Source organism: Sus scrofa, chromosome 3, assembly GCF_054392235.1.
Source record: "Sus scrofa isolate SSC_HxYL_T2T_F1_AM1 chromosome 3, Sscrofa_HxYL_maternal_Yorkshire_Landrace_v2.0, whole genome shotgun sequence".
In the NCBI taxonomy this organism is placed as follows: Eukaryota; Metazoa; Chordata; class Mammalia; order Artiodactyla; family Suidae; genus Sus; species Sus scrofa.
Window position 1 is genome coordinate 139161055 of NC_139385.1, and position 28000 is coordinate 139189054.

At 57.6% G+C, this 28000-nt stretch overlaps 1 protein-coding gene across 15 annotated transcripts in view; it reads right to left on the bottom strand.

Moving 5' to 3' along the window:
* Positions 1–28000, bottom strand: part of ASAP2 (ArfGAP with SH3 domain, ankyrin repeat and PH domain 2) — a 164301-nt gene that overhangs the window by 7396 nt on the left and 128905 nt on the right. For 7 of the 15 annotated variants that reach the window (XM_085019995.1, XM_021087866.2, XM_085019994.1 and 4 more), the window contains 10 exons: positions 25933–26066; positions 18325–18419; positions 13342–13531; positions 11596–11681; positions 9827–9942; positions 8838–8905; positions 7682–7795; positions 5316–5568; positions 3147–3281; positions 1200–1371 (listed from right to left, as the gene is read on the bottom strand). In XM_085019995.1, the coding sequence (XP_084876121.1) occupies positions 1200–1371; positions 3147–3281; positions 5316–5568; positions 7682–7795; positions 8838–8905; positions 9827–9942; positions 11596–11681; positions 13342–13531; positions 18325–18419; positions 25933–26066 (1363 nt within the window). Of the gene's footprint in view, positions 1–1199; positions 1372–3146; positions 3282–3531; positions 4834–5315; positions 5569–7681; positions 7796–8837; positions 8906–9826; positions 9943–11595; positions 11682–13341; positions 13532–18324; positions 18420–25932; positions 26067–28000 lie in introns of those variants that run through there. The other 8 variants (XM_085020000.1, XM_021087869.2, XM_085020002.1 and 5 more) reach the window with 2 other exon arrangements.

Genomic DNA, 28000 nt, shown 5'->3' on the forward strand with positions numbered 1-28000 from the left:
AGGGCATCGAACACTAGGATCAGCCAGAGTCTGCGGAAGGAGCTGAATTCCCGGATCCCCACACCAATTCAGAAAGCCTGGCAACGCCCGCCACACGCCCTTTGAAGACCAGAAGCTTCCATCCTCAGAAAGGGTGTCTGGACTGGGGGGTGCCACGTGTGGTTGTTGGGAGTATCTTAAAAACAAAACAAAACAAAAAAACCCACCGAGGGACTAAGTAAAAGCTTATCTTTATTTCAATTCTCAGCTCCCAGAAACCCTGTTCCCTGCAGGGAGACCAGAAAGCTGACCTCTGAGAACTTCCGATGTCCAAGAAAAAGCCCCCACATCAAGGTTCCCCAACAAACAGCCAGGCAGATGGCTCCACGGCGACACCCACACTGGCCGCTCCACGCATTGGGGCGCAGCCCTCGCTCAGTGTCCGAGGCTGCACCGAAGCAGCAACGCAGAGGAAGCCCTCCCCACGTGGTGAGGCCACCACATAACAGATCGCAGCCAGAAGCCCTGGCTGGTATCCCGGGTGACAGCCGGCACCAACCACTGGATGACAGTCGCCTCCAGCCGATCAAGCACTTCCTGTCTTGAGCCATCCCCAGGCAGTTCGGCTAAAGGCCCAGATACTGTGGAGCAGAGTCCCCCTGTGTGATCCAAATTCCCGCCAACCCAGGAGCATAATAAAATTGGGTCTTAGGAGTTCCCGTCGTGGCGCAGTGGTTAACCAACCCGACGAGGGATCATGAGGTTGCAGGTTCGATCCCTGGCCTCACTCAGTGGGTTAAGGAGCCGGTGTGGCCGTGAGCTGTGGTGTAGGTCACAGACGTGGCTCGGATCCCGTGTTGCTGTGGCTGTGGTGTAGGCCGGCGGCTACAGTTCCGATTCGACCCCTAGCCTGGGAACCTCCATATGCCGCGGGTATGGCCCTAAAAAAACAAAAACAAACAAACAAACAAAAAGTGTCTCCTGTGGGTAAGTTTGCATGTGCTTTGTTACGAGAACTCCTGAAACTTAATGCGTTAATTCTGTCACACTTGACCTCAAGGGTCACAGCAGCAGAAATGCTGGGGATTTCAAATGTTCAACGAAATCTCGCATGTGAAGGTGCGGGGCTGTGGCCGCTGGGAAGCTCCTTGGACGTAAGAGGCAAGGGTGGGCCCCCTGCCACCCCCCCAACCCCCAGAGGGACACAGAGGAGGCCTTACCCGGGAGCAGGCCTCTTCTGGGGGAGGCGGCTGGGCGGCTGCGGCGGCAGGGGCGGCGGCGGGGCTTTGCTGGGCGGGAGCCCGGCCTGGGCCGGCTTGCTCTGCTGGCTCAAGGCTTCCATCACACTGGGCGTCTTTGCTACTGGAGGGGGCGGCGTGGGAGCCAGGGGGTCTGCGAAGAGAGGAATGAGAGAAACGCGGAGGCTCAGACTCCGGGCGTCACGTCCTCAGGCGTCTAACCCAAGGCTCTTGGATGAGGGCTCCCTCTTCCTTTTGCTCTTTCATAGCAGAAGGCCTACTTTCACGGAAGATTTCCAGACACCAGGAGTGGCAGGTTCCTTCCAAGCCTCGAGCTACGATTAAAACGCTTCTAGGAGCCTGGGAGTATTTTCTCGGCTACAATCCCCTGTGGGGAAGCCACCTGGGTTTCCAGCCCTCCACGCAGACCTGGAGAAACGGCAGTGGGAGGCCTGACACTGGTCCTGCCCTGGACGCCACCCCCTCAACCCGGCTGCCAGCAGGTCAATCTGAGAGAAGGCTGCAAAGAACTGACTCTCCCTGTCCCGGTTTGTTTCTTTTTTTTTTTTTTGCTTTTTAGGGCCACATCTGCATCACATGGAGGTTCCCAGGCTAGGGGTTGAATCGGAGCTGTAGCCGCTGGCCTACACCACAGCCACAGCCACGCCAGATCCGAGCTGTGTCTGCGAGCTACACCACAGCTCAAGGCAATGCCGGATCCTTAACCCACTGAGGGAGGCTGGGGATCGAACCTGCATCCTCATGGTTGCTAGTTGGGTTCTTAACCTGCTGAGCCACAATGGGAACTCCCAAAAAGTCTGTCATCCTCTACATTTTACAGATAAGGGGCCTGAGGCTTCCGCCGAGGGCACGGAGCTGGCCTCGGGCCTCGCCTCCTTCTGCTGACAAACATCAGTGGGCCCCTCAACGTGCAGCATTTGCTCCCGTGGTCCCTGTGGGGGTGGCAACCTGCCTCTGGACGCTGACAGACCAGGAGAGCAGGTGCTGCTGACCGAGGAGGGATCCAGCTTAATCTTTTCTTTTCTCATTCTTTCCTTTCTTTCTTCTGCTTTTTTTTTTTTTTTTTTTTTTGCTGCAGCATGCAGCGGCTTGATGTGGGATCTCGGTTTGCAGACCAGGGATTGAACTGGGGCCGCAGTGGTGAAGGGGCCAAGCCCTAACTACCAGGCTGCCAGGGAACTCCCTTCTCTTTTCATTCCTGTTTCCTTTTTCTGCTTCAGAGAGGTCAACAGGTGGACTCCAGCAGGCACATCCACAGCTCCGGAAGGTCAGACTCGTGGGCTTCTGAGACCTGCCGGTGTCGCCCTGCTGCTGGACTTGGGTGTGTGTGAGCGGGACGAACCCCACCCCACCCCCAACCTCCGGATGCGCCTCTCAGGCCCGGCCCCCCACTCTGCCTCCAGCGCACACGTGCGGCGCTGACCGCAGCCGGGCGGGCTCCTGTCCCCTTGCCTTAGGTTCAGGAAACCAGGAGAAGCCCGGGAAGGCCTAGGGCTCCTCCCGCGGCCTGGGCGGAGCGGGGAGGAGGCTCAGTGCCCAGGCCTCGCCTCCCTGGTCCAGTCGACTGCCCTGTCTGCGCTGGGAAACAGCCTCCCCCTGATGCTGGGCCTCTCACCCACCTGCGACACTGAAGGGACACACAGACCAGAGTAAAAGCCACAGGAACGTGCCCAGATATTGAGAACCACCAAATGGCCAAAGGACGTGAAGCCCCAGCCCACGCGGGAAAGAAGGAAGGGCGGCCGAAGGGTCGGGGGCCGAGGAAGCGCGTGAGAGGCCCGTGGGGCGAGGCAGACAGGAGCCCGCAGCTGGCGAGGAGGGGCGCCGGGCACCTCGGCGGCTGCCGAGACCCCCCGCCATCCAGATCCGCGAAGCCCACGGCAAGAAAGGAAAAGGAAGGAAACGTACTGGTCGACGTCACTCGGAGAGGGGGCAGCGGCGGATGGACAGCTGGCGGATCTGACGAAGATCGCTGCCGGCTTCCTCCGCCCACACTCACAGAGTCTGTCTTCCACGGGGCGTTAGCCGAGGAGGCTGGCTGAACTGCACACGCACGCACACGCACACACACGCAGGCGTGCACGCACACGCACAGAACAAAAACAGAAACAGAACACTGCATTATTGATCCTCTCCCTACAGACCGGCCACGACGACCCTTCTAGAGCAGCATTAAGAGCACAGACAGAAGACCGGGCGTAAAACTCTGCCTTCTGGTGTCTGGAAGACAGACGGCGGCCATACACACCGAGCCAACGATGCTGCCGGGAAAACGCCCAGCTGGTTTTCTCAATTTTACTGTCTTATTTCTCAGCTAGAAACACCGAGGAGGGAAATGACAACCGGAGGTGCCCTGCTGAGCACCGCACTCAGCGACGAGGCAGCTGCCCACCTGCATGTGAGGGCACCCGTGGGGCCAGCTCCTGCCCCTGGCTGCGCACACGGTGGCCGCGCGAATCGAAGACACCGGGTGAAGGGCCGGCCGCCCCTCCTGCAAAGAAACTCCCGGCTGGAAGTCGGCTCAGGTGACACACCCCGGAGACGGCCCAGCCCTGGTCACATCGCTCCTCGGTGGAACAGCCGAGGACAGGCGGAGGGAGCCTCTGGGGGCGGGCGGCAGGCAGGAGGGGCCCTGTGTGTCCGCAAAGGCAGGATCGGAGCTCACCAGACCAGGGGGGTGGCAGACAGAACCAGAAGGAGAAGCCCAAACCCTCTCATCCTGAGGCTTCAGGAAGCAAGACACACGGGCGCAGGGGCTTCCGTTCCTTCCCGATGAACCGACAGGACAAAGCAAGGACGTCCTCACACGGCAGAGCGAGAAACAGCCTCTAAGGGGCGGGACGACCCCCTCTCTCCGCTTGGGCTCCCAGGACTCGCACGCAGCCGACTCCGCGGCTGCCCCACCGCCCAGAGCCTCCCAGCCACAGGGACTGGTCTCCTGCCCCACTCGGTGGAGGCGGGGGGCCCTGCGGGAGGTGAGTGAGCTGGTCTCCAGGCCTGCCCTGGAGCATCATGGGTTGGTTCTTTTTTTCTTGGCCACACCTCAGGCATATGGAAGTTCCCAGGCCAGGGATAGAGCTCAAGCTGCAGCTGCGGCAACGCCAGATCCTTTAACCCGCTGCACCACAGTGGGAACTCTGGCCTGGGTTTGTTCTTAAGGAGTGTGGTACAGCAACCCAGGTGGCAGGGTCGTCAGCCTTCTCTGGCCTCCCTGAGTGCCAGGGACAGAGCCGTGTGGCAGCAGGTGCAGGCGCAGGCATGGCCGCCCCAGGCTGTGAGCACAGACCTTGTGAGGGCAGACAGGCTCACTCCTCAGCAGAGGCCTCTTCCACAGCCCTCCTAGAGCACAGCTCCTGCACACATGCAGCTGGGGACTGCCTCGGGGCCGCCAGCCGCCTCGGGGCCTGGACATCATCCCCCTCCCCTGGGAACAGCCAGCGGGGCTTCAGTGCTGGCGAATTACTCAACGCGTGGGGGCCTCAAGTTTCCATTTTTATAAAAATGAAAAACAGCACCTGTTTAGTCAAACTGACTACGCTGGGACAGAGCAGCGGAGATGCGCACGGCAGGCTTGGGACTCGGGCCGGGGAGGACCCTGGGGGAGAGCGGTACTTTCACAAGGAGGCTGCCGTTCCCCCAGTTCGAACCTTTTCATCCTCCATCATGGGGTCAGAGATAAGAAACAACCACCCGAGCGAGCTAGGATCCACAGGCTGGCCAAGCACAGGCAGGAGAGACCCCGCCGGGAAGAGCGGAGGCAGAGCGCGGGCGGTGAGGGGCGAACGGCGAAGAGACACGGACGGGACGAGGCCTGCGGGCGGGGGGGGGGGGGTCCCGGTGTCCCCCAGATCACAGGTGCCGCACCCCTGCCCAGACCAAGAACCGAGTCAAGGCACTACCACCTTCCTAAGAGGGACAGAGTCTCTCGGGGAGCAGACGAGCTAAGTACAAAAGGCCCCAAGTGGAAAGGACCAGCCATGCTGGCCCAGAGGTCGGCCCGCTGACAGCACATGCTCCCCAGAGCCAGAGCCCCAGCACCCCGCCCGTGCCCTGGCAGGGCCACCAACAGCTCAGTACCTTTGGCGACGTTCCGTGGGGGCAGTGGGGGGGCACTGGCGGTGCCAGGGGCCGCGGGCTGGGCTGGGGGTGGGCTGCTGCTCAGGATGGCACCGTATGTCTCGTTCTGCAAGATGCTGGGCACGAAGCTCCTCTGCTTGTCCTTGGCCAGGCTGGCGGCGTCTCGGGCCAGAGACACGGCGTTGGGCTGCAGTTGGCCGGAGCCCAGCTGGTAGAAGCTGACTGGCCGGTCCTCCCGCCGACTGGGGCTGGGCTGTGGGGGCGGAGGGCAGAGGCGTGTGAAATGCAGACACGTTGGCCTCGTGGCCACCATCTACTTGGTGACAACCTCAGGACACCACCTCTACCTGGGCATGGTGCATTTTAAGGTTACGTGACAGCTACAAGATTTAAAACTCACTCTCACCGTGTCTCTTAAGGGAAACACTCCGGCAAAAAAGGTACAGCTCTTCACTCTGTGAAGATCTTAAAACAGAAGCTGTTTTCTCTCACCAGCCAGAGTCCCTCTACCTGGCTCCGTATCTTCACTGCCTGACCCTCGAAAAACACGCTTTCTCCGATGACAGAACCGGGCAGTGGCGCCGGGTACCCCCCAAACTACGTGGCTCATTCGGGGAGATCAGTGTCTTCTTCCCACAGGAATGGGACTCTTAAGACCCCTCCAATTCAGCCGTTAACAAGGGGCTGTGGGGCCAGCAGATGTTTTCAAAAATAAAATTTTAGTAGAAAGCAGTCAGGCCCATCATGCACATCCAGTCTGTGGCTGCTCTGAAGCCACCCTGGCAGAGCTGAGCAGCTGCAACAAAGACTGATCTCTTAGAGCCACAAACCTAAAATAGTTATTAGCTGGCCCTTTAAGAGCTTGCTGACCTTGCTCCACCTGAAGGTCATGGAATGGTGGACTTGGGTACGTTAGAGCGAACGCCTATGTCAAATGTCCACTTCATTAAAACAGCTTTGATCGTGAGCAAATTCACCTGCTGACCCCATTTCTCATCTGTCAAGCTCCTGCGCCCGGAGCTTAGCAGGTCTCCGTGTCGGGGCCATCACAGCCTCTTCCCCTCCCAGGACCACCCGTCCAGCCAAGGCTCTGGCCAACCCCAGGCTCAAACCGGATCCCATGCGCAGAACTCAGCAGCAAGAAGCTCTTCAGACAGTTTGTTTGCTTTTTTAGGTCCGCACCCACGGCATATGGAGGTTCCCAGGCAAGGGGTCGAATCGGAGCTGCAGCCGCCGGCCACCACACAGCTCAGGCATCGCGGCATCCTTAACCCACTGAGCAAGGCAAGGAATCAAACCCGCATCCTCATGGATCCCAGTTGGATTCATTTCTACTGAGTCACTGTGGGAACTCCCCACAGTTTAAATTCCAGCAAAGCCCACGCCATGTGCATGGAGCAGACCCACAGCTCTCTGCTGGAGGGAGTGGGGGTGTCAGCCCTGGCCACCGGGCTGTCACTGGGGACCACGCCACCCGCCCAGTCACTGCCTGCCGGCCCCAGGAACGGAACGTGGGCCTGCTGAAGAAGCATATGCTCCAGGGCAGGTATTTCAAACCTCCTCCTTTAAAGGCAGCTCCAGGCATAACATCAGCCAGCTCTTCTGTGACACCACTTTACAGCTAACCCAGGAATTTATTCTAAGAAACGGTAAGTACAGCTGTTCAAGGTTCCGTAAACCAGGATCCCCAGCAGGTTTCAGAAATGCCACGTGTAAAGAATCAGACATCTTCGGTTCGCAGGCGGACGTGAAATCAAGGCTTAGACGGCATTGCCACTGAGCTCACGACAGCCAGGAGTGTGGGTGTGCGACCAGCCTTCCCGAGTCCGACTCGGAGACTCGTGGGAAGGTGACGACCGTCCAGACGTGCCCGAGTGCACGAGACAGAGGGCGCATCGTGAGAAGAGGCTGGACAAGGAGGCAAGAGCCCCAGGGGAGTCTGCAAATACGGCTCCACTGTGGCCGAGGGACCCCTGGGACCTCAGGGACCCCATCCGCCAAGGGGCGAGTTGGGCCCAGTGAGCTCTAAGGGTCCCCGATTTCAGGGATGGTTTTAAAGATCAACTTGGGGAACGTGTCCCAGACACGGGGAACCCCGGCTCTTGATCACAGCAGTGGGGGAGCTTCTGCTAAAATCCACGGCACCCAGAGGCCCCGGGACCTTCCCTGGGCATCAGGGGAGCCGCTGCCTACGACACACCCCTGACGTCCTTTAGACTCCCGTCTGCAGGAGCCGGGAGACAGGAGGCCGCAGTGGGAGGGGAAGCAAAAACGAAACCCCTTTTCTACACAACAGCTCTCTGCCCTCATTCCAGCCTGGGACCCACACTGAGCGGAAGGCTCCATGGTTACAAGTGGGCGCAGACCTGTGACTTCTCATCCACGTCATCGTCGCTCTCGTCCAGGTCTTCGTGGAGCAGGCGCCACTCATACTCGACGTGAACGTGAGAATTGAATCTTCCGGATAAGGCCTGGGTCAGCTGGGAACGACAAAGCACAGTCGGTGACACTCGCCGCGTAGAGCGGCCACCCGCGCCGTGTACCGATGGCCGGGGCCACGGGCGAGAACCTGCACCCAGAACACAGCTGGCAGTTAACCAGCTGGTGAAGCCCGGCTGTGATCCGAAGGTCACCTGGACGCTCCCCTCTCCTGCTCTGAGGCGGGACGGTTGCAGACACAGGAAGAGGGCATCTAGATCCACAGTGCGGACAGCCCTGGGGCACCCCAACTGCACGTGGGAGCATCTGGGAGAAGGAACCTGGCCCTGGGAACCCCGCTTTCTTGACCAGCATGAGAGGACTGAGCCCTGCAGGAAACGAGGGCAATGACTAGGTTCTCAGTTCTCTCCAGGAAGGCGGACAGCGGTTCCCTTTGGGATGCACGGGAGAGCGGTTAATTCGTGACATAAAGGGCGGTCTTAGCGCACACGCTAGGGTCTTCATTCTCTCCAAAGCCAGACAGTAGCTGTTTGGTCTCAGGCAAGTTACTGAAGCCTTCTGCACCTGCTTCCTCATCTGTAAAACGGGAGGACAGCAGGTTCCTCCTAATTCGTCACCAAGGCAAATGCGTTAATGGACGCGAAGGGCTCAGCACAGTGTCTGCGCCTCATCTTCAGCATTTGCTCAGCAGCTCTGCTCACCGGGCATTCACCACGTGCCCGCTGCTTTACAGAGTCCAGCGCTAGTTCCCATGACAGCCTGCAAACGGGTGTAGGTGACTCTGCAAATACGGCAGCAGCGGGGAGTTGGCGCGACTTTCCCGAGTCACATGGTGGAGCCCCCGGCAAACCTGGGTCTGTCTGACCCCCACCATGGCCGGGGCCGCCGTGTGCACGTCCAACCAGCAAACTGACCTCCAAGTGTCACCACAGCCAGTGGTCACCTCCTCTCTAAAGGCCCCCGGTCCGCCTTCTGAGCTGTCCCCCTAGGGCCGGGGATCTGCTCGGCCCCAACTGCGACTACGGGGCGCAGGGGGCACCCTCCCCAAGGGGCAGCCCCGTCCCGTCCACGAGGCAGACTCACCAGCTCCTCGCAGTGCTCGTGCCTGAGGCGTCTGGCGATGTCTAGTGGCGTCTCTCCTGACTCGTTAGCTAGGAGGCGGGGGACGGACAAGCGCGTTACGGCAAAAACAGGCAAAAGGCCGATTTGAGAGGCAATTTAAAAAAGGCACAGGGAAGCAGCCCTACAGGCAGTTTGAGAATTAAAAAAAAAAAAAAAGCAACCAGGCTTTTAAGCAGGTGCGTACCTTCTTTCACTCTCTTGGCTCTGTTTATTTTTTTTAACAGCTGCACCTGTAGCATGTGGAGGTTTCTGGGCTAGGGGCTGAATCAGAGCTACAGCTGAGGCCTACACCAGGGCCACAGCAACTCGGGATCCAAGCCACATCTGTGACCTACACTGCAGCTTGTGACAACACTGGATCCTTAAGCCACTGAGCAAGGTCAGGGATTGAACCCACATCCTCATGGACACTAGTCGGGTTCTTAACCTGCTGAGCCACAATAGGACTCCTGCTGTTTAATAGTGCTTCAAAAGCCCTTCCTTGGGAAACCATCTGAGCCCAACACCAGCGAGCCCGCCTGGGCCTGGCTGGCAGTTCGTCAGGGTGGCCATGCCGGCGGGAGGGAGGCAGGCCAGGCAGACAAGGGTCCCTTGTGGAGGTGGCCTGAGGCCACTGAAAACAGAGGCAGTGAACCGTGAGCCCCACCAGTAACCACACCACCCCAGAGCCTGTGAGGGGCTACGTCTGGTCCCAGGTGGGGTCACAAACAGGAAGGCAAGACGCCCAAACCTTGCTCAGGTTCACCTGGGCACCGCGACAGCCGCAGGCCACCCTCTGCCTCTCGGAGGCAAGCCTACAAAACGGGAAGAAAATTGCTGAGACAGACGGGGTCACAGCAGCCGTGCGGAGCAGGTCCCTGTGCTGCGCTGGGCAGGATTTCCTCGGACTCGGACAGATGCCCAGGGCCTGCCCGCGTCCCAGAGGCCTGGGGGTTGCAGGAGGGGCTCACCGATGCTGATGGTGGCCTTGCCCCGCAGCAGCAGCTTGAGGCACTCGGCGCTGTCCGTCAGGCAGCAGTAGTGCAGGGCCGTGCTGCCCTTGCCCGTCTGTTTGTCCAGGTTTCCACTGGCGAGGACAGGGACAGAGAAAGGGAAGGAGGGTGAGTCACGGGCCAGAGGACCAGGGACTCCGCCAGGTGGGGACGGGGCATAGCCGGAGCTCAGAGTCACCAAGCGGGTCTCTCTCCTCCTCCTCCGGGGCTGGGGGCGGGGGGCAGCGCCAGCCCTGCTCGTGTGGCTGAGGAGACCTTGCTTCAGGCCATCAGGAAACTAACAGAGACGCAGAGAAGGCCCAAAAGGGAGAGGGGCACCTGTGGGCGGGCCGGGGGCGGGTGGCAGGTGAAGCTGGCAGTGCCGCCTGAACCCTGGGAAGCCTGCCTGAGTCACCCCGTCTGTCCTACGGAAGGCTGGGGTGAGCTTTTGGAATCTGACTAACGAACCTCTTGCCAGGACAGGGAAAAGCCACTTGCGTGAAGTTCACCGTCCCCGGGCTGTTCTGAGCCAGCTCGCCCTGAAAACAGGCGCCAGGGACTGGGAGGGGAGCACAAAGGCTCTTCCAACACAAAACGAGACCCGGTGACCCCAGGACAAGCTGCTCGGCCCACTGGTGGAGGCGGCCCTGGGACTTCGCCCACTGTCACGTTCTGAGGCAGGGCCCTGTGCCCTGAACGTGTGGGGACAGGAGAGTGACAACCAGGAGGTGATGCCAGCTGCTCCCAGTAGGAGAAAACCAGCTATGTTTACTTTTTCTTTCTTTTCTGTTTAAGCAGCTATGTTTTCAGCGTAAAAAGGGAGCCTCGTTCTGATCTCTGCTCTCCTCCCGCTGCCCTGCTTCTGTTCTGGAAGAGAAACCAGCCTTCCCTTCCGCCCTGAGAATTTGCACCGAGGGGGCGGCTCACTCGGCTGTGCGCGGAGCCCCTGCCCCGCTGCCGGCGCTGGGCGGGCACGCAGGCTCCCATCAGGACAGGGAGGCCGAGCAGCTGCCACCAGGCGTCCAGGGAACGCCCCCAAGCTCTGGCCATTTCTTTCCCCTGCCCCCAGGAGTGGCGGGGAAAAGCAGAAGACAAAACACAAGCCATCTCCTTGCCTTTGCACTTGGGAATTTTCCATTCCATCTGGAGCAATTTCTATGGCTTTTAACCAGCAGCCCCCGCACCAGGGTCAAGACACACCTTGACAGGCCTTCCCCACTGTGCCAGGCAGCCACTGCACCTGAGCGAGGCAGAAAGGCCCAGACGGGACCACGGGGGATGGTGCAACTGCCTGTGTGCATCCTCTCTGAAGGCAACTCCTAATCCAATGTAACAGCTTTTCCAACCAGGCAAAGCATCCACCCCGAGCTGCGGTTCTTGACGTTGGCGCGGCCCGGGGCTGGGCTCAGACACTTGATTCCTTCTCACTGCTCAGGGGGCACTGCCTGGATCTCTGGGACCCGCTGCACAGGACAAGCCCGGGGGCTTGGATCCATTAGACCTACGGGCATGCTCTCCCTGAGTCCCAGGCCCCGGAGGGTCCCTGCCCTCACACTCCAGGTCTGCTGGGGGAGCCTACCCTGGCACCCCCGACTCCTGGCAGCCGCCGCCTGTCTGGGAATGCGTCTGCGCACCTGCGGAGGCCCTAGCAGTCCGGACACATGACTGCAGTCACGAGGCCCCTGGCTCCTTCCTCAGAAACACCGAGGAACACAATCCAAGGCCCTCCCTGATCGCAGGACACCCACCTGTTCTGAACTAAAAAGTCTACAATGTGGAGAGACGTCCGGTCCACGGATCTGACGGCAAGATGCAGGGCAGTCTCGTCCGGTTCCTGGAGACCAAACAGACATAGGCAGGGTTCCAAGGGGGCACTCGCTTCTGTGTCCAACACCAGGGCAGGCAGGTGGTCCTTCCCTTTGAAAAGCGCATCTCCAGGACACCCAGGGCCCCTTCCATCTCCACCCCAGGCGAAGTCCACCCCAGGGGATCTGGCCCTGCGCCTCCTCCCTCCGTGGGAAACGTGGACAATTCAGCCCTTCTGCCCCCATCCCGGCGTCAGCAACAGGCTTGACTGTTGGCAGGGGGCCTCAGTTTAGACTCCAGAAAGTTTTCCAGGCCTTTTATCCCTGCTCCCTGGATAAATATAAGTGGGTATTTTCTTTTTTGGCCATGCCCGTGGCATGTGGACGTTCCCTGGGCCAGGGATCAGACCTGTGCCACAGCAGTGACAAGGCCGGATTCTTAATCTGCTAGGCCATCAGGAAACTCCAAAAGGTGTATTTTAAATACAGGGTTAAAGTTTTTCATGCCATACACAGAGATGAAGCCATCGCTGCCAACACCTGGGGGTCTTCAATTCACGCTGGGGCACAGGCTGCCTTTCCTCAAAGTACATTCTGGCAGGTGCGACAGAAGAGAAGCAAGCAGGGCGGGTGGGGAACACGGGCCGGAGCTCATCCCTCCACCTGCCCTGCCTGCTCGGCCGCCCCCTCTTAGTCTCCAACACTCAATGACTTGATGTTGCTCCAGATGCCAGGTTCGATCTAAGGGTGACCCCCGCCCTGTGGGCCTTTATTCCGAGAGTAAGGCGGGCCTGGGGGCTGTGCTGTGTGACCACGGGAGCACCGTGGAAGAGAATCGGGACCCACGCGGTGGTGAGCAACCACACGCTGGCCGCTTCTGCGGACAGATCCTGACAGTGGGCCCCGTCTCGGCAACGTTCCCTTGGGGAGGGGGCGAGGGCAGCAGGCCAGTCCCGCTCTCCTTCCGGGCTCGGCCTGGGAGCTGCTCTGGAAAGACAGGCTTCTCTCCTGGGGCTGGGCCTCTGGAAGCTGCTCCCTGGCCCGGGCTGGGCTCTCCTGCCAGGGCTGCATTACAGCCTTAGTTTAAGAGTCAACTGCTAATCTGGGAGTGCCCGTTGTGGCTCAGCAGTAATGAGCCTGACGAGGATTCATGAGGATGCAGGTTTGATCCCTGGCCTCACTCAGTGGGTTAAGGATCCAGCGTTGCTGTGGCTGTGGTGTAGGCCAGCAGCTGAGGCTTCAATTCAACTCCTAGCCTGGGAGCTTTCATATGCTGTGGGTGTGGCCCTAAAAATCCCAAAAAAAGAGGGGGGGGGGATCAACTACTACTCTCTCACCCCAGAAGCTTCTGTCCCTTTCCAAGCATCGCTCTGCTTCGTCGGCCTTTGTAATCACACCACACTGCCACGACCCCCGCCCTCTCTTTTCTTTCTTTTTTTTTAGGGCTGCAGAGATTCCAAGGCTAGGGGCTGATTTGGAGCTGCAGCTGCCAGCCTACACCACGGCCACAGCCTCGCCAGATCTGAGCCGCATCTGTGAGCTACACCACAGCTCACGGCAATGCTGGATTCCTAACCCACTGAGCGAGATGGGGGACTGAGCCCCGTCCTCATGAATGCTAGTTGGGTTTGTTTCTGCGGAGCCATGACAGGAGCTCCTGTTTTCTTTTTTAAACACGTCTTTTCTTACATGTCCATTGGCCAGCGGGATTTTTTCTGTAAGATCCACGCCATCAGCATACGCCTGGAGTAATCCAAAAATATCTCTCGTTTTGACGGCCTCACAAAGGCTGTGAAGTTTTGCCGCGTTGTCCGTGTGTTTTTTCCTTGCGTATTTCCTCTCGATGTACTTGGCAGTGATGTAGTCCTTCCGTGCATTCCTGAAATCAAACACAACTGCCCTGTAAGTGACGGAGGGGCTCCATTCAAACAGCCAACACCCATTCACCCACAACTGCTTTCAGAAACCTTCCGCCTGCCCTCCGTGCACCAAGCGGCAGCGTCAGGAAAACGGCAGCAGGACGCAGGCTCCAGGTGAGTCTCTGCAGCACCGTGTTCACGCTGCCTCGTGCCCTTTTATCTTTCTTTTTTGGCCACACCTGCAGCACATGGAAGTTCCTGGGCCAGGGATCGAACCTGCTCCACAGCTGTAACCAGAGCCACAGCAGTGACGCCAGATCCTTGACCTGCTGACCCACAAGGGAACTCCCCCCATGCCCTTTCAAGAGGCCGGAAATCCTCCAGCTGCCCAGATCCTCAAGGCCCAGGTTCTAGAGGCCAAGCGGCCAGGTTGAGGGATTGGGAGTCCTCAACGGAGACTATCCTCTCGTTTGAGGGCACGGTGCCCAGCAGACAGCTCCAAATCCGCTCCACTGCAGCCCGACATGTGACCCTGGCAAGTATGTGGCCTCTTTGCACAGTCTTCTCATCTGTGCACATGTGCACATCACACCCCATCAGACTGTGAGACCTGGCGTGCACGACCTGGCGCATGGTTAAGGACCTGCCGTGAGTGCAGGACCTCAGAAAGACTGATGAGCTCGAAAGACGGAGAGCGAAACAGCAGCAGCTCCTGGTCAAGAGGACTCGGCACTGCACTCCAAGGACTTAAACAGCAGCGGCAATGATAAAAAATGTAGGCAGGATTTTTGGGGGACCCCGAATGCTAATGACTCGTGACAATCGAGTGGCAGTGCCAGGGAACAAGCCAGTGCCCACCAGCTGGTGAAGAGGTAAGAACGATGGGGTGCCTGTCATATTATGGAGCGGGACTCAGCCCCCGAGAGGGAGGGCGTGCTGCCCGCCTACAAGCTGGGCGGGCCCTGAAAACACCCGCTGAACGAAGGAAGCCAAGCACCAGAGACCACGCGCTGTGTGGTTCCTTTTACGGGAAATGCCGGGACCGGGCGAGTGTGCAGAGACCGGAAGGAGAGGAGCAGGTGCCCGGGGCTGGGCGGGAGGGGACAGACCGGGTGACGGTCACAGCTACGGGGCTTCCTTCTGGGGGGATGACGGATCTGAAACGGCCTGCGGAGGGATGCACGGCTGTGAATATACTGAAAGCCTGTGAACTGTACTTGAAAGTGGGTGAACTGCATGGTATGTGAATCACATTTCAACAAAGCCGTTTAAAAAAAAAAGAATGTCAAGGAAAACCAACCTCCAGGAACAGCACTTAACGCGAGCCCACGGATCTACCAGAGACATGGGAGATCGACGCCGGACGACTGAACCCCCGGTTCTCCTGTCCTCTTTCTGGAAAACGTGAAGCGCCCTGAAATCTCACAAGGCTGAACTGAGGGCGGGCCTGGCTCGCCCACGGGCTGGCGGTCAACTCTCAGGCCACCCGGTCCCCAGACCTGGCCGGGTCACGTGGCTGGCCTCGCCCCGGCTCCGGGCCTGCCCTCTGGTGGCTTGGGCCGCTACACAACCTCACCGTGACCACACCTGCTCCCAGGGCTTCACAGGATCACGAGGGCACATCAAGGCATGTGGCGAGGGTTTTGGATGTAATTACCATGGCTGCACGGAATGAAGCGGGGCTGGCGGTACCTGGGCAGGTGGAACCCGGCCAGCTCCTCAGCTGGGGCACTACTCGCCTCCTCCCTGCCACCAGGGCTGTGCTCCCCACCCCTGCCTCTGGCACCGTCAGTGCCCGCGCCCCCATGTGACCCGGCTGCTGAGCAGGCAGCTCAGTGCCAGTGCGGATGGGTGTTAAACATCACCCCAGCCCGCCCGTGGACGGTGCCTGCGGGCTCACAAGGCCAGCTGAGCTGTGCCGTCCCTCCAGCAGCTGGTCAGCTCCGAGGGCAGCGCAGCTTTGCTGGGCAGCATTCTCCTCGCAGGGCCTCCTGGCACAGCAGGGCGCTCAGGCTGCTGCCTGGTGACTGTTGGGGCTGGATGACTGACAGCCTATCTAATGAAACTGCATGGGTCCCTCGTGATGGGAGCCAGGCCTGGGCAGGTGTCAGCTTTAGGCTCTTCCAACAATCGCTATGGGACAGTCTTCAAAGTGGACCCCCCAGGAAGGGGCTGAAGAGTAACTGGACCCTTAACTTTCTAAGAACATTTCTTCCCCCTCTTTTTAGGGCTGCATCTGCGGCATATGGAAGTTCCCAGGCTAGGGTCCAACTGGAGCTGTAGCCACTGGCCTACACCACAGCCACAGCAACGTGGGATCTGAGCCGCGTCTGTGACCTACATCAGAGCTCACGGCCATGCCGGATCCTTAACTCACTGAGAGAGGTCAGAGATCGAACCCACATCCTCACGGATACTAATCGGATTCATTCCCACTGAGCCAGGAGGGGAACTCCCAGAAAGCAGCACTTTTTATACTTCCTAAGGACAGGACACGTGGGAGGGCCTGGAATCCCAGAGAAACAGTGCTGGCCTCTGTACAGACGCAAATCCGGCTGCTTCTCCCTTCCTGCTTATTTATATCCCTCAACACCCCCAAATCCATCTGGATTCACAGGCCACTAGATGGTCCTTGGCTTCCCTTTCAACAGATTTATCTGCAGATGGTGTGTTGCGCTGAGATAAAGCCAGAAACAGTTCTGTCCTTTTAATCGGTAAGTAAAATATTAGCTTATTTCAGTAGCCACAGAGCGAGGACTTCTCCTTTGACTTGCTGACTCACTGTATATGTATTTTTCACCACAAGCCATATATTGTGGTGGGAAATACAAAAATGAGTAAGATGTAGTTTATTAGGAAAATATTTGTAAACATCTAGGTATAACATAGAGTAGGAAGAAATGGCTTAAAACAGAGCACACAGCGCTGCAGGAGCCCGGGAGCCCAGTGATTAACCTTGAAGAGGAGGCAGCGGAGCAGGGGGCACTGGGCCCTCCCATGGGTCATGTGCCCTCAGTTTAGGCGGAAAAAGAGAGGGAGGAGGAAACATCCTTTTCATTTGTGCCAAGGCTGGGGGAGGGGCATCGAGGCAGCTGGAACTCTTCTATCTGAGAGGCCCAAGCAGACAGCATTCATTCTTTACAATCACCTAACTCCAGAATAAATGAATTCTCTGCTTTTATCAAGCGCCCCTGATACTTGGAAGAAGTTAGTTACCACACACTTTATTCAAAGTTGACTAAGGCCATAGCATTCCAGGTGGCTGGTCCCCTCGCTGCGAGCGCAGGTGTTCATGAGTAAGCAAAGGCTCCAGAGGACCAGACACTGCCTGTCCTACACACACCTCTCGCAGCCCAGGAGGAGTCAGCTCCGCCTGGGGTAACTCGCCAACCGAAACCTGCCTCGAGAGGACCCGACCTTGCCGGGTGCGTGGGTCAGTGCCACGGCCCTCGCTCACGGTGAGCAGTCAGGGCTGCCAGGGCCCACCAGGCACGAGAAGCATGACCTCCTCATCCCTTGGTGTCCAGGGGCTCCTTGGGGTCAGGACGGCTGTACCTGTTTCTGTTGGAGGACAGGTGTGGACAAGGTGAGGCGCCTGCCCAGGCCCCGTGATCTAAGGACGTGACTTTCTCCGCCCGTACTGCCTGCCTCCCCAGGTTTGGGAAAGGCACGGATTGGAACCCCGGGCCTTTATCAAGAGAGGATAAAGCGACGTGAGCCCCATGCCTGGATCCTGAACCCACACCCTGTCTGTCCAGCACCGACCAGCCCTCGGCAGACACGCGCCTGTGCGCACGGGGCGCCTGGGCCTCCGGCAGGCTGTCTGCCCCCCGCCCCGGCCGTCTGAAGTCACCTCCCAAACGCAGAGGAACACGGATCCTGGGGCCTTGGCTGCCCAAGAACAGTCCCAGAAATCGACCTTCCCTGCTTCTGCGCAGGGCGGGGCCGCCCGTGTCACATGGTCTCCAAGCCACAGCTCCCTCCCTTCGGTGCCGCCCAGGAGTCCGCCCGCAGGTCTCTCGCAGGCTACCCCAGGGAGAGGGGTGGCAGGGATGAATTTCCTCCTGCCCTGGGCACACTTTCCCACCTTCCCTCTCCCGCCAGGGTGCTCCGACCCAGACTCGCCCCTCAGATGCAGTCTCTGAAGCATCCCCTCGGGCAGCCTCCCGCACTCCCAGGCGGGTAAACCCGAGACAGGCCATCCGCACCGCACAGGGCTGGCGTTTACAGGGGCAGCCAGGCCCGGCCCTGCCCTCAGCCACCTCTCTCTCAAGGACCTGAGCTCTGGGGGATTTCTGCTTCGATTAGCCTGGCAGGACATTCCTGTTGTCAGCTCTGCCGTGAAAGGCCAGCTGGATACATGACGAGGCACAAAAGCATCTTACGTTTTGTGTCAACATTAAAACAAAAACAAAAAAAATTTTTGAAAGAAACACATTGGGCATTTGCAGACACAGGGAAAGAGACTGAGACTAGTCTTGTATCCACGACCACCAACCGGGGCGGCGGCAGAGACCCTCCCGAGGCAAGGCGAGGGTGTGCCCAGGCACCACCAGCAGAGGGCGACACGCACGTCCCAGCCACACATGCAGGTCTGCAAATAGCTTTCCTGTGGCTTCTAGGAAAAACCGCCACACCAAATTTCTATTTGGATGCCCAGAAAGGGTAAAGGGACTTAAGAAAAAACAACTCATGCTGATTCTTTCCCTAAGAAGCGACAATGGAAGCACCCAAACCTGTTCTCCTGCCTCTGGGGCTCCAGGTTCAGGGCCAATCTCGTGGGGAAAGCGAGACCGGCCAGCCCCATACTTACATGTCGCTGCCGGGGCTGGGTTTGACCGAGTCCTCAGCTGGAAGGCAACACTCCATGATCTCATTAAAGCCCGCATTCCCAATGTTCTTGGCAAGCTGCAAACACAAAAGTCTTTTTCAGGGCATTCAATTATTAATACATTCCGCTGCTCCACACCACTCACACAACTGATGATTTATTTAATGGCCACTAAGAAATACAGCAATAAAGTGGTTTGCCTTTAATGAAGCGGGACAAAACCCAAACCCCAAAGGTACCCACAAAGCTGGAGATAAGATGCAGCGAGCCTGTGACAGAGGCGTGTTCTCATCTGCGTCCATGCAGAGTCCCCACACGGGCGGGAGCAGCATCCGGGCCCACCGTGACTTTCTGGTTCCCCCCCCCCCATCCAGAGAGCCTGTGCCCCAGCTGAGAGATCTAATGCCCTGTTCTTGCACCAGCAAGTGGGTGGTGGGGAGGGCGCTGGGCCAGGAAACCAAGATCTGGGTTCAAATCATGGTCCTATTTACTGGCTCCGTGACCACGGGCCTATCAGTTCATCCGAGCTTTGATTTTTTTTTTTTTTTTTTTTTTTTTTGTCTTTTTGCTATTTCTTTGGGCCGCTCCCGCGGCATATGGAGGTTCCCAGGCTAGGGGTTGAATGGGAGCTGTAGCCACCGGCCTACACCAAAGCCACAGCAACGCGGGATCCGAGCCGCGTCTGCAACCTACACCACAGCTCACGGCAACGCCGGATCCTTAACCCACTGAGCAAGGGCAGGGACCGAACCCGAAACCTCATGGTTCCTAGTCGGATTCGTTAAGCACTGCGCCACGACGGGAACTCCTGATTTTTTTTTTTTTAGCAGTAACACGGGGATGACACCTCGCTAGTCAGGCTGCAATGAGGAAAACGGGATCACGCCGGTGAACACAAGCAATTCGGTCAACTCGAGCACTAAGAACGCATCTGTTCCGGTGAAGGCCCTCAACGCGGCATCAACCTTCTGACGGGTCACCAGTGAGGACCTTCGCATCAAGGCACCCTGATCCGGGCACCGTGTGTGATGCGGCCGCTGCTGGGATCAAGACACGGTCTGTCTCAGCCAAGCAGCCCCTGCGGCTGCCTTCAGGGCACCCAGCTCAGCACCTGCCGGAGATCAGACTCTTCCGTTTTAACGACGCGAAGCAACCGAAAGGGAGCACCGAGCCAGGGCTGTTGGAAGGGCAGGTATTTTCATTTCCACATTGCGACGCAGGAGCTTCTGAAGCTTCTGCTCTCAATGAATGAGGCGGACGAAGGCTGGGTGGGAGGTCCTGGGAGACAAGGCTGCCGCCCGCACGCCTCCTCTCTCTCCAGGGGGAGCCGGCTGGAGGGACGGCCCTGGGGAGCTGGGTCAGGGGACCGTGACAGGGGACCGCGAGGGAGGCTCAAGGACGAGGGAGACCTGCGGGCAGCCTCGTGACTGGTAAGGCGCCTTCTCAATTTACCTTGTCCTTGAAAGTGAGCACAACTTCTGAGGCCCAAGGCAGCAAGCTCTGACCGGCCCTGCCTCGGCTCAGTCCCGGCCCCGGGGCCTCGCGGCAAGGTCGGGGGCAAAGGCCCAGGCTGCCTCCCTGCACTGACCCGGAGACGAGGCTGACGGGCAGGTGACACACTGGGCCAGGAGCCAAGGGCCCGAGAAGGCTTCCGCAGGCACTCGCTGTCAGATCCCGACTGAGCCTGAGTACTGGGCTCCTGGCTTAGAGCCAGGCACACTCTGACGCCCTTCTTGCGACGCCACGTGAACACGGTCCCACAGCCAAACACCGTCCTTTCAGGTGAGTGAGGGACGAGCCACAGCACCAGCCCCGGGAGCCCCCGAGTCTGTAAGCAGGGGGAGGGGGCGCGAGGAGGAGGAGGAGTCCCCGGAATGGGAAAGCTGCCTCCCTTCTGCGTGGACTTGGCGGGCTTACTGGGGGACAGCTGGCCCAGGGAGCCACCAGAGCCGGGCGACACAGTCTCTCGATTTCAGCCTGTAGCGCCCCCTTCGGGACCATCCACAAAGCCAGGCATGCGCAGGTGGAGGCTGCAGGGTCCGTCAGGAAAAGCGGGGCCCAGCGGGTGCAGTGGGCAGGAGCCGGGGGTGCAGGAAGGCTGGTTAAACCGCGGCTCTGAGCCCGACCCCAGGGCCTGGGGCTGCACCAGGCAGACAGGGCCACGGCAGGCCTGGGGCTCCAGGCCCTTAGCTGCTGCTCCTCCAGGACACGAGCCCTGCCCCAGGTCCGTCCAGGAACACGCGGAGCCCTGGGGCGGCTGGGCTCTGGGACTGGGACACAGGCCTGCTCGAGGGGCTCAGGCTAGAGAGACCGACTGAGGGTGAAAGAAGGAAGGGCTGTGCCCGCAGGGCAGGCACCTGGTCAAGATGCCCTCGCCCTGAACTGGCCGAAACCCGCGTGCATATCCCCCTGAGGATGGCCCGGGGCTGCACTTTCTGGAGCCCGACACCTCCCCTCGCAGGCCCAGCTGCGCCAGAAAGAGGCCTTAGGTTTTCTCTGGAAACGGTTTCCAGAGTTTGGGGTGAGGCTGGGGAGCCTCCTGCCTTCACGTTTCCAGGTCGAGGGTCACCGGTCCCTGTGATATTCTCCAGCTTCCTCTGGGTTTATGCACCCAGAGGAGAGACACGACTCCTGACCTGAGGGGCTCAGAAGACGAGGACACAGGAGCTCCCTGGTGGTCTAGGGGTCAGGATTTAGAGCTTTCACCACTGTGGCCCAGGTTCCATCCCTGGTCTGGGGACTGAGATCCCACATCAAGCCGCTGCACGATGCAGCCAAGAACAAACCAACAAAAAGAACAGGATGCAGCACAAGGCGGTCTGGCCTCTGCCCAGGCCTGGAGCATCCTCTGCCAGGTCGGCCGGCTCGGCTGCTTTCCAGACCCAGGACTTCTCAGGGGGCTGCAAATTCACGTATGGGAGGGGGGTGTTATCGACTGGGCCCCTCGGGTCCCAGAGGGTGGACAGCTTAAAGCACCTGGCACACCCACAGATGCTGAGAAAGGCTTGGGGGCGTGAGGGAACTTGACCCCGAGGGCAGAGCTGGGACAGCAGTGAGCTCTGAACTGTCTGTCGCCTCCAAAGAAGGGGGCACCAAAACCTCTCCGGAGCTTGAAAAAAAATGTCATTTTACCTGAGCCTTTAAAAACTCCACTTTTGACGCATTTTACAAAGTATACCTATGCATTAGGTATACATATACGTTTTGGTGCTCAATTTTTTTGTGATACAGTGTGTGGTTAAAAGAAGTGCAGAGTCGTGATTTGAGGAGAAAGAACAGCACCCAGGCTCTGGCGGTGCTTTGTGATCAGAGGTCAGGCTGCGGGGAGGTTTAACGGCGCCTGCAGCAGAACAGTCGCTCCATCAACAGTAGCTGGTTCTCCTTTTCCTGCTGTTCTTCGTAGCCCGAGGGGCTTTATTTCAGCCCCGGGGGGTGGGGGTGGGGGTCTCAGGTAAGCCACACTCTCCCCCGGCTGGGACGACGACGATCCGCTTTGCATCCAACAGCGGGTTAACAACCTCGTGAGGGGGACGCGGAGGAGGCGGAGGAGGCAGTCACAACACAGGCCGGGGTCAGTAACACCTGCTCCTGGAGGGTTCTGACCCTGTCCTTTGATGGCAGATTTTAAAACTACTGACTCAAATTCTATTCCATGATAGTGAAATTTCCTGTACTCATTTCACTTACGACGTGAAATGAAGCCTACGACACTAAGAGCCTAGTCCCAACGACACCATTCTGTGTGTGACCTGAAATCATCACCTTCTGTGTTGAGGAGGAAATGGGCCTTTTAAAAATCTATGCTTATTAGGAGGTTTTCTGAAAGGAGGTTGGCTTTAAAAATCTAAGGCTATTAAGCTGGTGCATGCTACAGCAGTTAAAACGGCTCAGCTTCCCTGAACTAATCAGATTAATACTTCAATTACCCCAGTTTCCTTCCCCTGAGTGAGAAGTGAGTCTAAAGGCAGGTGAAGGGAAAGACCGTTACTAAGCAGCCTCCTTCACGGCCGCTCGGAACTCCACGCAAGGAGCACGGAAATCACGCGTGCTTCCAACAAAAGCAGATTAAAAGGGCACTGGGGAAACCGCCACAACACAGCATCAGGGGAAACTGCCTGCAAGCAAACCCCAGGCCAGAAAACAATGCACAGAATTAAGCAAAAGCCTTTTATCAGGAGGAGTATGTGAGGGCACGTGGGCGGACAGGGGCAGCACTGTCTGCAGGGAGCAAACGTCCACGGAGGGCACAACGCCAGCCAGACAATGGAAAAACCACTCGTGTGCCTGCTGTCTCTGTCAGACCATCCGTCCCCTCTCCTGTCCCGGCACAGCCCAGCGCGGGGCTGTCACAGCCCTGCCCAGGCTGCACCTCGGACACGCTGGAAAGTCACAGCCCTGCCCAGGCTGCGCCTCGGACACGCTGGAAAGTCACAGCCCTGCCCAGACTGCGCCTCAGACACGCTGGAAAGTGATCTTCCCGCTCGCCTCACCCTCTTACTTCCGTAATAGGTGCGGGGACTCTGGCTGGCGGTTTTGTTTTGGGTCTGTTCTTTGCTTTTTAGGGCCACAGATGAGGCATGTGGAATCCAAGCCACCTCTGCAACCCAGCCCGCAGCTCACGGCAACGCCAGACCCATAAGCCAGTGAGCGAGGCCAGGGATGGAATCCGCATCCTCGTGGATCCTGGGCAGGTTTGTTCCCGCTGAGCCACAATGGGAACTGCTCTAAGGAACATTTGCTGCACAAGAACACCCACCAGGAGGAGGAGACGGGCCCACTGCTCTGTGAACCTGAAAGGCTCCAAGCGGAGCCGTCGTCGGGGTGGCGTCCCCTGGTGGGACCACAACGAGGACACGCGGGTGGCTTTTCCGGGAGGACTCCATTCACGTCGTCTTGGAGGGAAGATGCTGATGATGACAGCTAGTGTTTCACAGTTCTCACCGTGTCGCAGACCCAACTCTAAACACACACACACACACACACACACACACACACACACACGTCAAGCCTTCAGGAGATCTTTTGCTCAGGCATCCAACTATCGAAGCAAAATCAAATAACCGGGTGCTGCTTTAGAAAGGGCTGGGATGCTCACGTGTTACAAGTGATCCTAACACCTGATGCACGCCCTCCGCCTGTCACTTAACCGAAGGCTGAGGGGCTCCGCCCTCCGCCTGTCACTTAACCGAAGGCTGAGGGGCTCCGTCCGGCTGTGACGTCACGCCCACCGTGCCGGCCGTGGGGGTGAGAGGCGGGGAGACGCTGCCTCCTGCGAGCAGAAACACATCTCACGAGACTCAGCCTCTGCCCTTTGTTTTCCTGATAACCCCTGAGGAAGAAAGGCTCAGACCAGGGGGCGTTTACAGCTCCGGCCGAGCCTGGACACGGGCAAGAGCTGCAGAGAGCGTCGAGCCGTCTGCCTGGCTTCTCCTCAATGGCTGAGCATCGCTCCGACTGCCAACGCCCCGCGACAAGCAGACCGACTCCGGGAGACAGAAATGGAGGCCTGGACCAGGGATCGGGGTCACCTTGTCCTTCACCGAGAGGGAAACGGCCCCTGCAGCCCCTTTGGTGCCGCCCTCTGCAGCAGGCAACGGTCTCACTCAGATCACCCGCTCAACTGCGGAGCCGTATTTAAGCAGGTGTAACAGACGTGCTGAGATCCGGCTCCTGCCAGCTTTCAGGAGCCAGCTGTTAAACAGCCGTTACTAAAAGTCAGGTCACGTAGCACATGATCAGCAAACTCCACTAAAAACAAAGTACCAAATACTCAAAACTCCCAACTTCCCACAGCTCACTGCATCTGTGTGGTGAACGTACTACATAACTACTATATAACGGGGGCTACGGAACCTCTCCTTCCCAGCGCACACTCACTAATTCACACTGTGGCCTGGGACAGCCACGTGGGCGTGTTCTCATCACGTGACCAGGCAGACTACAAAGCAGGGCCTCTCCCTCCCTGAGCTGAGTCGGGCGCTAAGCATTTGCTGGGGGTGGGGATGGGGGGTGGGCGATGGCAGTAGTGATGTTTAAATGCTTCCCACGGGGTGACACTCCCACCCCAAAGGTCGGATTAGACCCCAGGCCCGGCCAGGGTAAGAGGATGAGCTCTGGAATCCGATAAGAGAGGGCCCAGCGCAGAGGACTACACAACCTGGTGCTTGTTAAAACAGTCTAAGCCTCGGTTCCTCTTTTGTAAAATGACGGTAACACGCCAAGGTCACAGGGATGAAGAGCGGATGGGCTGACACACACACACAGCTCTGCAAAGTGCCTCGTCCAAAAAAGCAGCAGTATTGCTGCAGCTGAAACCACTTTTAACACTTCCCATTGTTTGAAAAAAAAATCAGGAGGGCAGGAGAGCAGCTGCCGCAGTTAACCAGCGCTCCTGGGAAGTGAGGTGTGTCTCTGGCAAGTGCACCGTGAGAGTTTCAGATCTGCACCATCGCCAGTGACCCAGGACACCGCGTGCACACACAGCTCCACGACCGATTGTGTACATAACACGGGAACAACAACCGCAGTGTGCAACCAAGAACACACCGCTTGGGTCTTGCCGCGTCCTGCTTTGTTTTAAACTTGAAGCAATCCGCGATGTTACCAGAATCACTCTAGGTTCTCCCAGCTTTGTCTTTCAAGGCAGTAAAGGAATTCCTTAGAGAGACGGGAAGGATTTGACAAGATAGTTCCAAATGCCTAACAAGTTCAGGCACTTGGATCTGGAGTCATCAATAAGATTTACGGCCCCCTGAGAGGTCTACTGACCACGATAATTGATTTTTTTCTGTCAAGATTACTGCTCTTGACATTAAAATCAATGGCACTCAATATCCACTTAATATGTACTGTCCAGTGCTCAGCTACCTCGAGAAAGAATTTCAAGTACTGTCTTCTAATCAGCAGTTACAGACTGAAAAGTCCAAAGAGTTCACGTTTTAGGCCTCGAAGCACCACCTGGGTGTGATGCGCTTGTTCCTTGGGGGGGGCCAGTCTCCATGCTCTGAAAGTCACCTCAGAAAATGCTCCAACCTTCCAATACTGATGTACACTGCACGGCATGCGTGTTAGCAGTGAGCCCAGGGTGAAAGAGTTTTTTAGAGATAAAGGCAGTAAGAGCGAAGAGCAGCACGTCCCAAAAGGCAACAAAAAGGAGCAGAGGACAGTCCTCTACAGTCTTGAGACAGGCAGGGACCCCAGACCCGGCAGCGATCAGGCAGGGACCCCAGACCCGGCAGCGATGAGCCGGCAACTGGGGAAGCACGAGTCCCCTCCTGCCTCTGGGCTTTGGTTCCGCACCTGCTTCATGAACGGGGTGAGCTGGACTCTGTCTGCGTCTTATTCTAGAACCTCACGCCAGTCGCAACCCTCCTTTCTGAGTTCACTTCATTCAAGAACAAAGCGTTGCAACCTCCTCAACCAGCAGCCGAGAAGGAGCAACTGCCAGTGAGCTTCTGCCCAAATCCACTTGGCAAATACCAAGAGCTACCAGCCCAGAATTTTAAGAAACCAAAATGGATTTGAGCGCCGCCAACTCAGCCGCCTTCAGCTCATGTGTTTTCGCTCCAAAATCAAGGACTCGAAACTCACCAGCAGCTCAGAGGTTCCTAACACGTCTAGCGTCAGGGACTGCATCCTAGAGTAGTGAACTCCCAGCTCTCGATGGATTCCAGAACACTCGATGCAGGTCAGAATGCCCAGATTGGTGGAGAGCCACGTAGGATCTGCCAAAGAGAATGGGGGAAATGGTGCTTGTAAGTAGAGGGCCAGGGGTCAGAATCTTTTTCTTGCAGTTACTGAATATGAAATTTCCATGCGTCATTGGCATTTTCCATCCTAGATGCAGCCAGAACCCTCATTCATCATTAATTACCACCAATGTACAGTCACACATGGACATGCATCTATTCTCCCCGCTCTTCCTAGGCTCCACCTACCATTCATTTCTCAAGCACTCCCAAGAAACAGGCTGTACTTACAAGAAAAAAAGACAGACAGACAGTGACAGCGCCCTCTAGTGGCCACAGGCCCCTGGATAGAGACCAACCTGGTGGCTCCAGCAGAGGACACCTGCCTAAGTCTAGTACCGCCTGGAGAAGTCTCAACACACGTCTTCACATGCTAAGAGGACCGGCAGAGAACACACACTACGTGCTGAGGCAATGCTCAGTTTGGCAGAGTTGAAGCAACAATAGAAGCAATGACAGCTCAAACTGACAGCTTTGGAAATTACAGGCGTTTCCCATAACACCTCACCGAACACAAGAGCGCCTGGAGGCGAACATGGCAGGTGTCTTGTGAAGCTCTTGCTCGGAAAGGCAAAGAGTCTTGCTTCAGGCTGCAGAGCCAGACTGCAGCCCTGCCTCTAGCTGGACTCAAACCCACGCTGGCACTGCATGTTCACTCACTCACTGAAGCATCCTACTATGTGCCATGGAAATGCTTGACAGAGGAATGTTGAATTTACTGAAAACATGAATTCATAATAAAACATACTTGAGCACATGATCCTACCCCAGCAGCACAATTCTTCCTTCTTTCTTTCTGCTTTTTAGGGCCACACCTGCAGCATATGGAAGTTCCCCGGCTAGGAGTCGAACGGGAGCTGCAGTTGCCAGCCTACACCACAGCCACACCAAATCGGAGCCCTATCTGTAACCTACGCCACAGTTCACGGCAATGCCAGATCCTTAATTCACTGAGTGAGGCCAGGGATTGAACCTGCATCCTCATGGATACTAGATGGGTTCGTGACCCAATGAGCCAAAAAGGCTCCCACAATTCTCTTTGGAATGCATGGCTTTTGCCCTCAAAAATTTGTAGTGGGTGAACAACAACAACAAAAAGACAAAAGACAAAAAAAAAAAAAAAAAAGAAGGAGTTCCCGTCGTGGCGCAGTGGTTAACGAATCCGACTAGGAACCCATGAGATTGCGGGTTTGGTCCCTGCCCTTGCTCAGTGGGTTGGCGATCCAGTGTTGCCGTGAGCTGTGGTGTAGGTTGCAGACGTGGCTCGGATCCCGCGTTGCTGTGGCTCTGGCATAGGCCGGTGGCTACAGCTCCGATTCAACCCCTAGCCTGGGAACCTCCATATGCCGCGGGAGTGGCCCAAGAAATAGCAACAACAACAACAAAAAGACAAAAGACAAAAGACAAAAAAAAAAAAAAAATTGTAGTGGGTCAATGTTACAACAATGTCCACCAGTTAACTGTGAAGGTTTCTTTTTTGGGGGGGGGCGCACTCCCACGGCATGTGGAAGTTTCTAGAACCCACGCCAGAGCAGTGACAATGCCAGATCCTTAACCCACTGTGCCACAACAGAGCTTCATGAGGTTATTTTTTAAATGCTCGAGTTATAAAAACTGCATGTGAGTAAGGAATACTTCTGGGCACCGGGGTTTTTACTTCATGAGACCTGTTCCAGTGTCTTACTGGCGTCTTGCCTTCCGTCGGCGCGAGTGTGCATTCAGACAACTGCACGTCGTCCACGCTGTCTGAGCATTTTACAACCAACGCGCCACGGTTCTGACTTCCTCATGGGAGTGTTTTAGCCCTGGTACCACCCTGTCCTCGTACACGAAAAAGCCTGATTCGCTGCTTCACTCCCCACCTCATCTCCTGCCGAGACCCAGCGAGGGAATCCCTCAAATTAACCCCA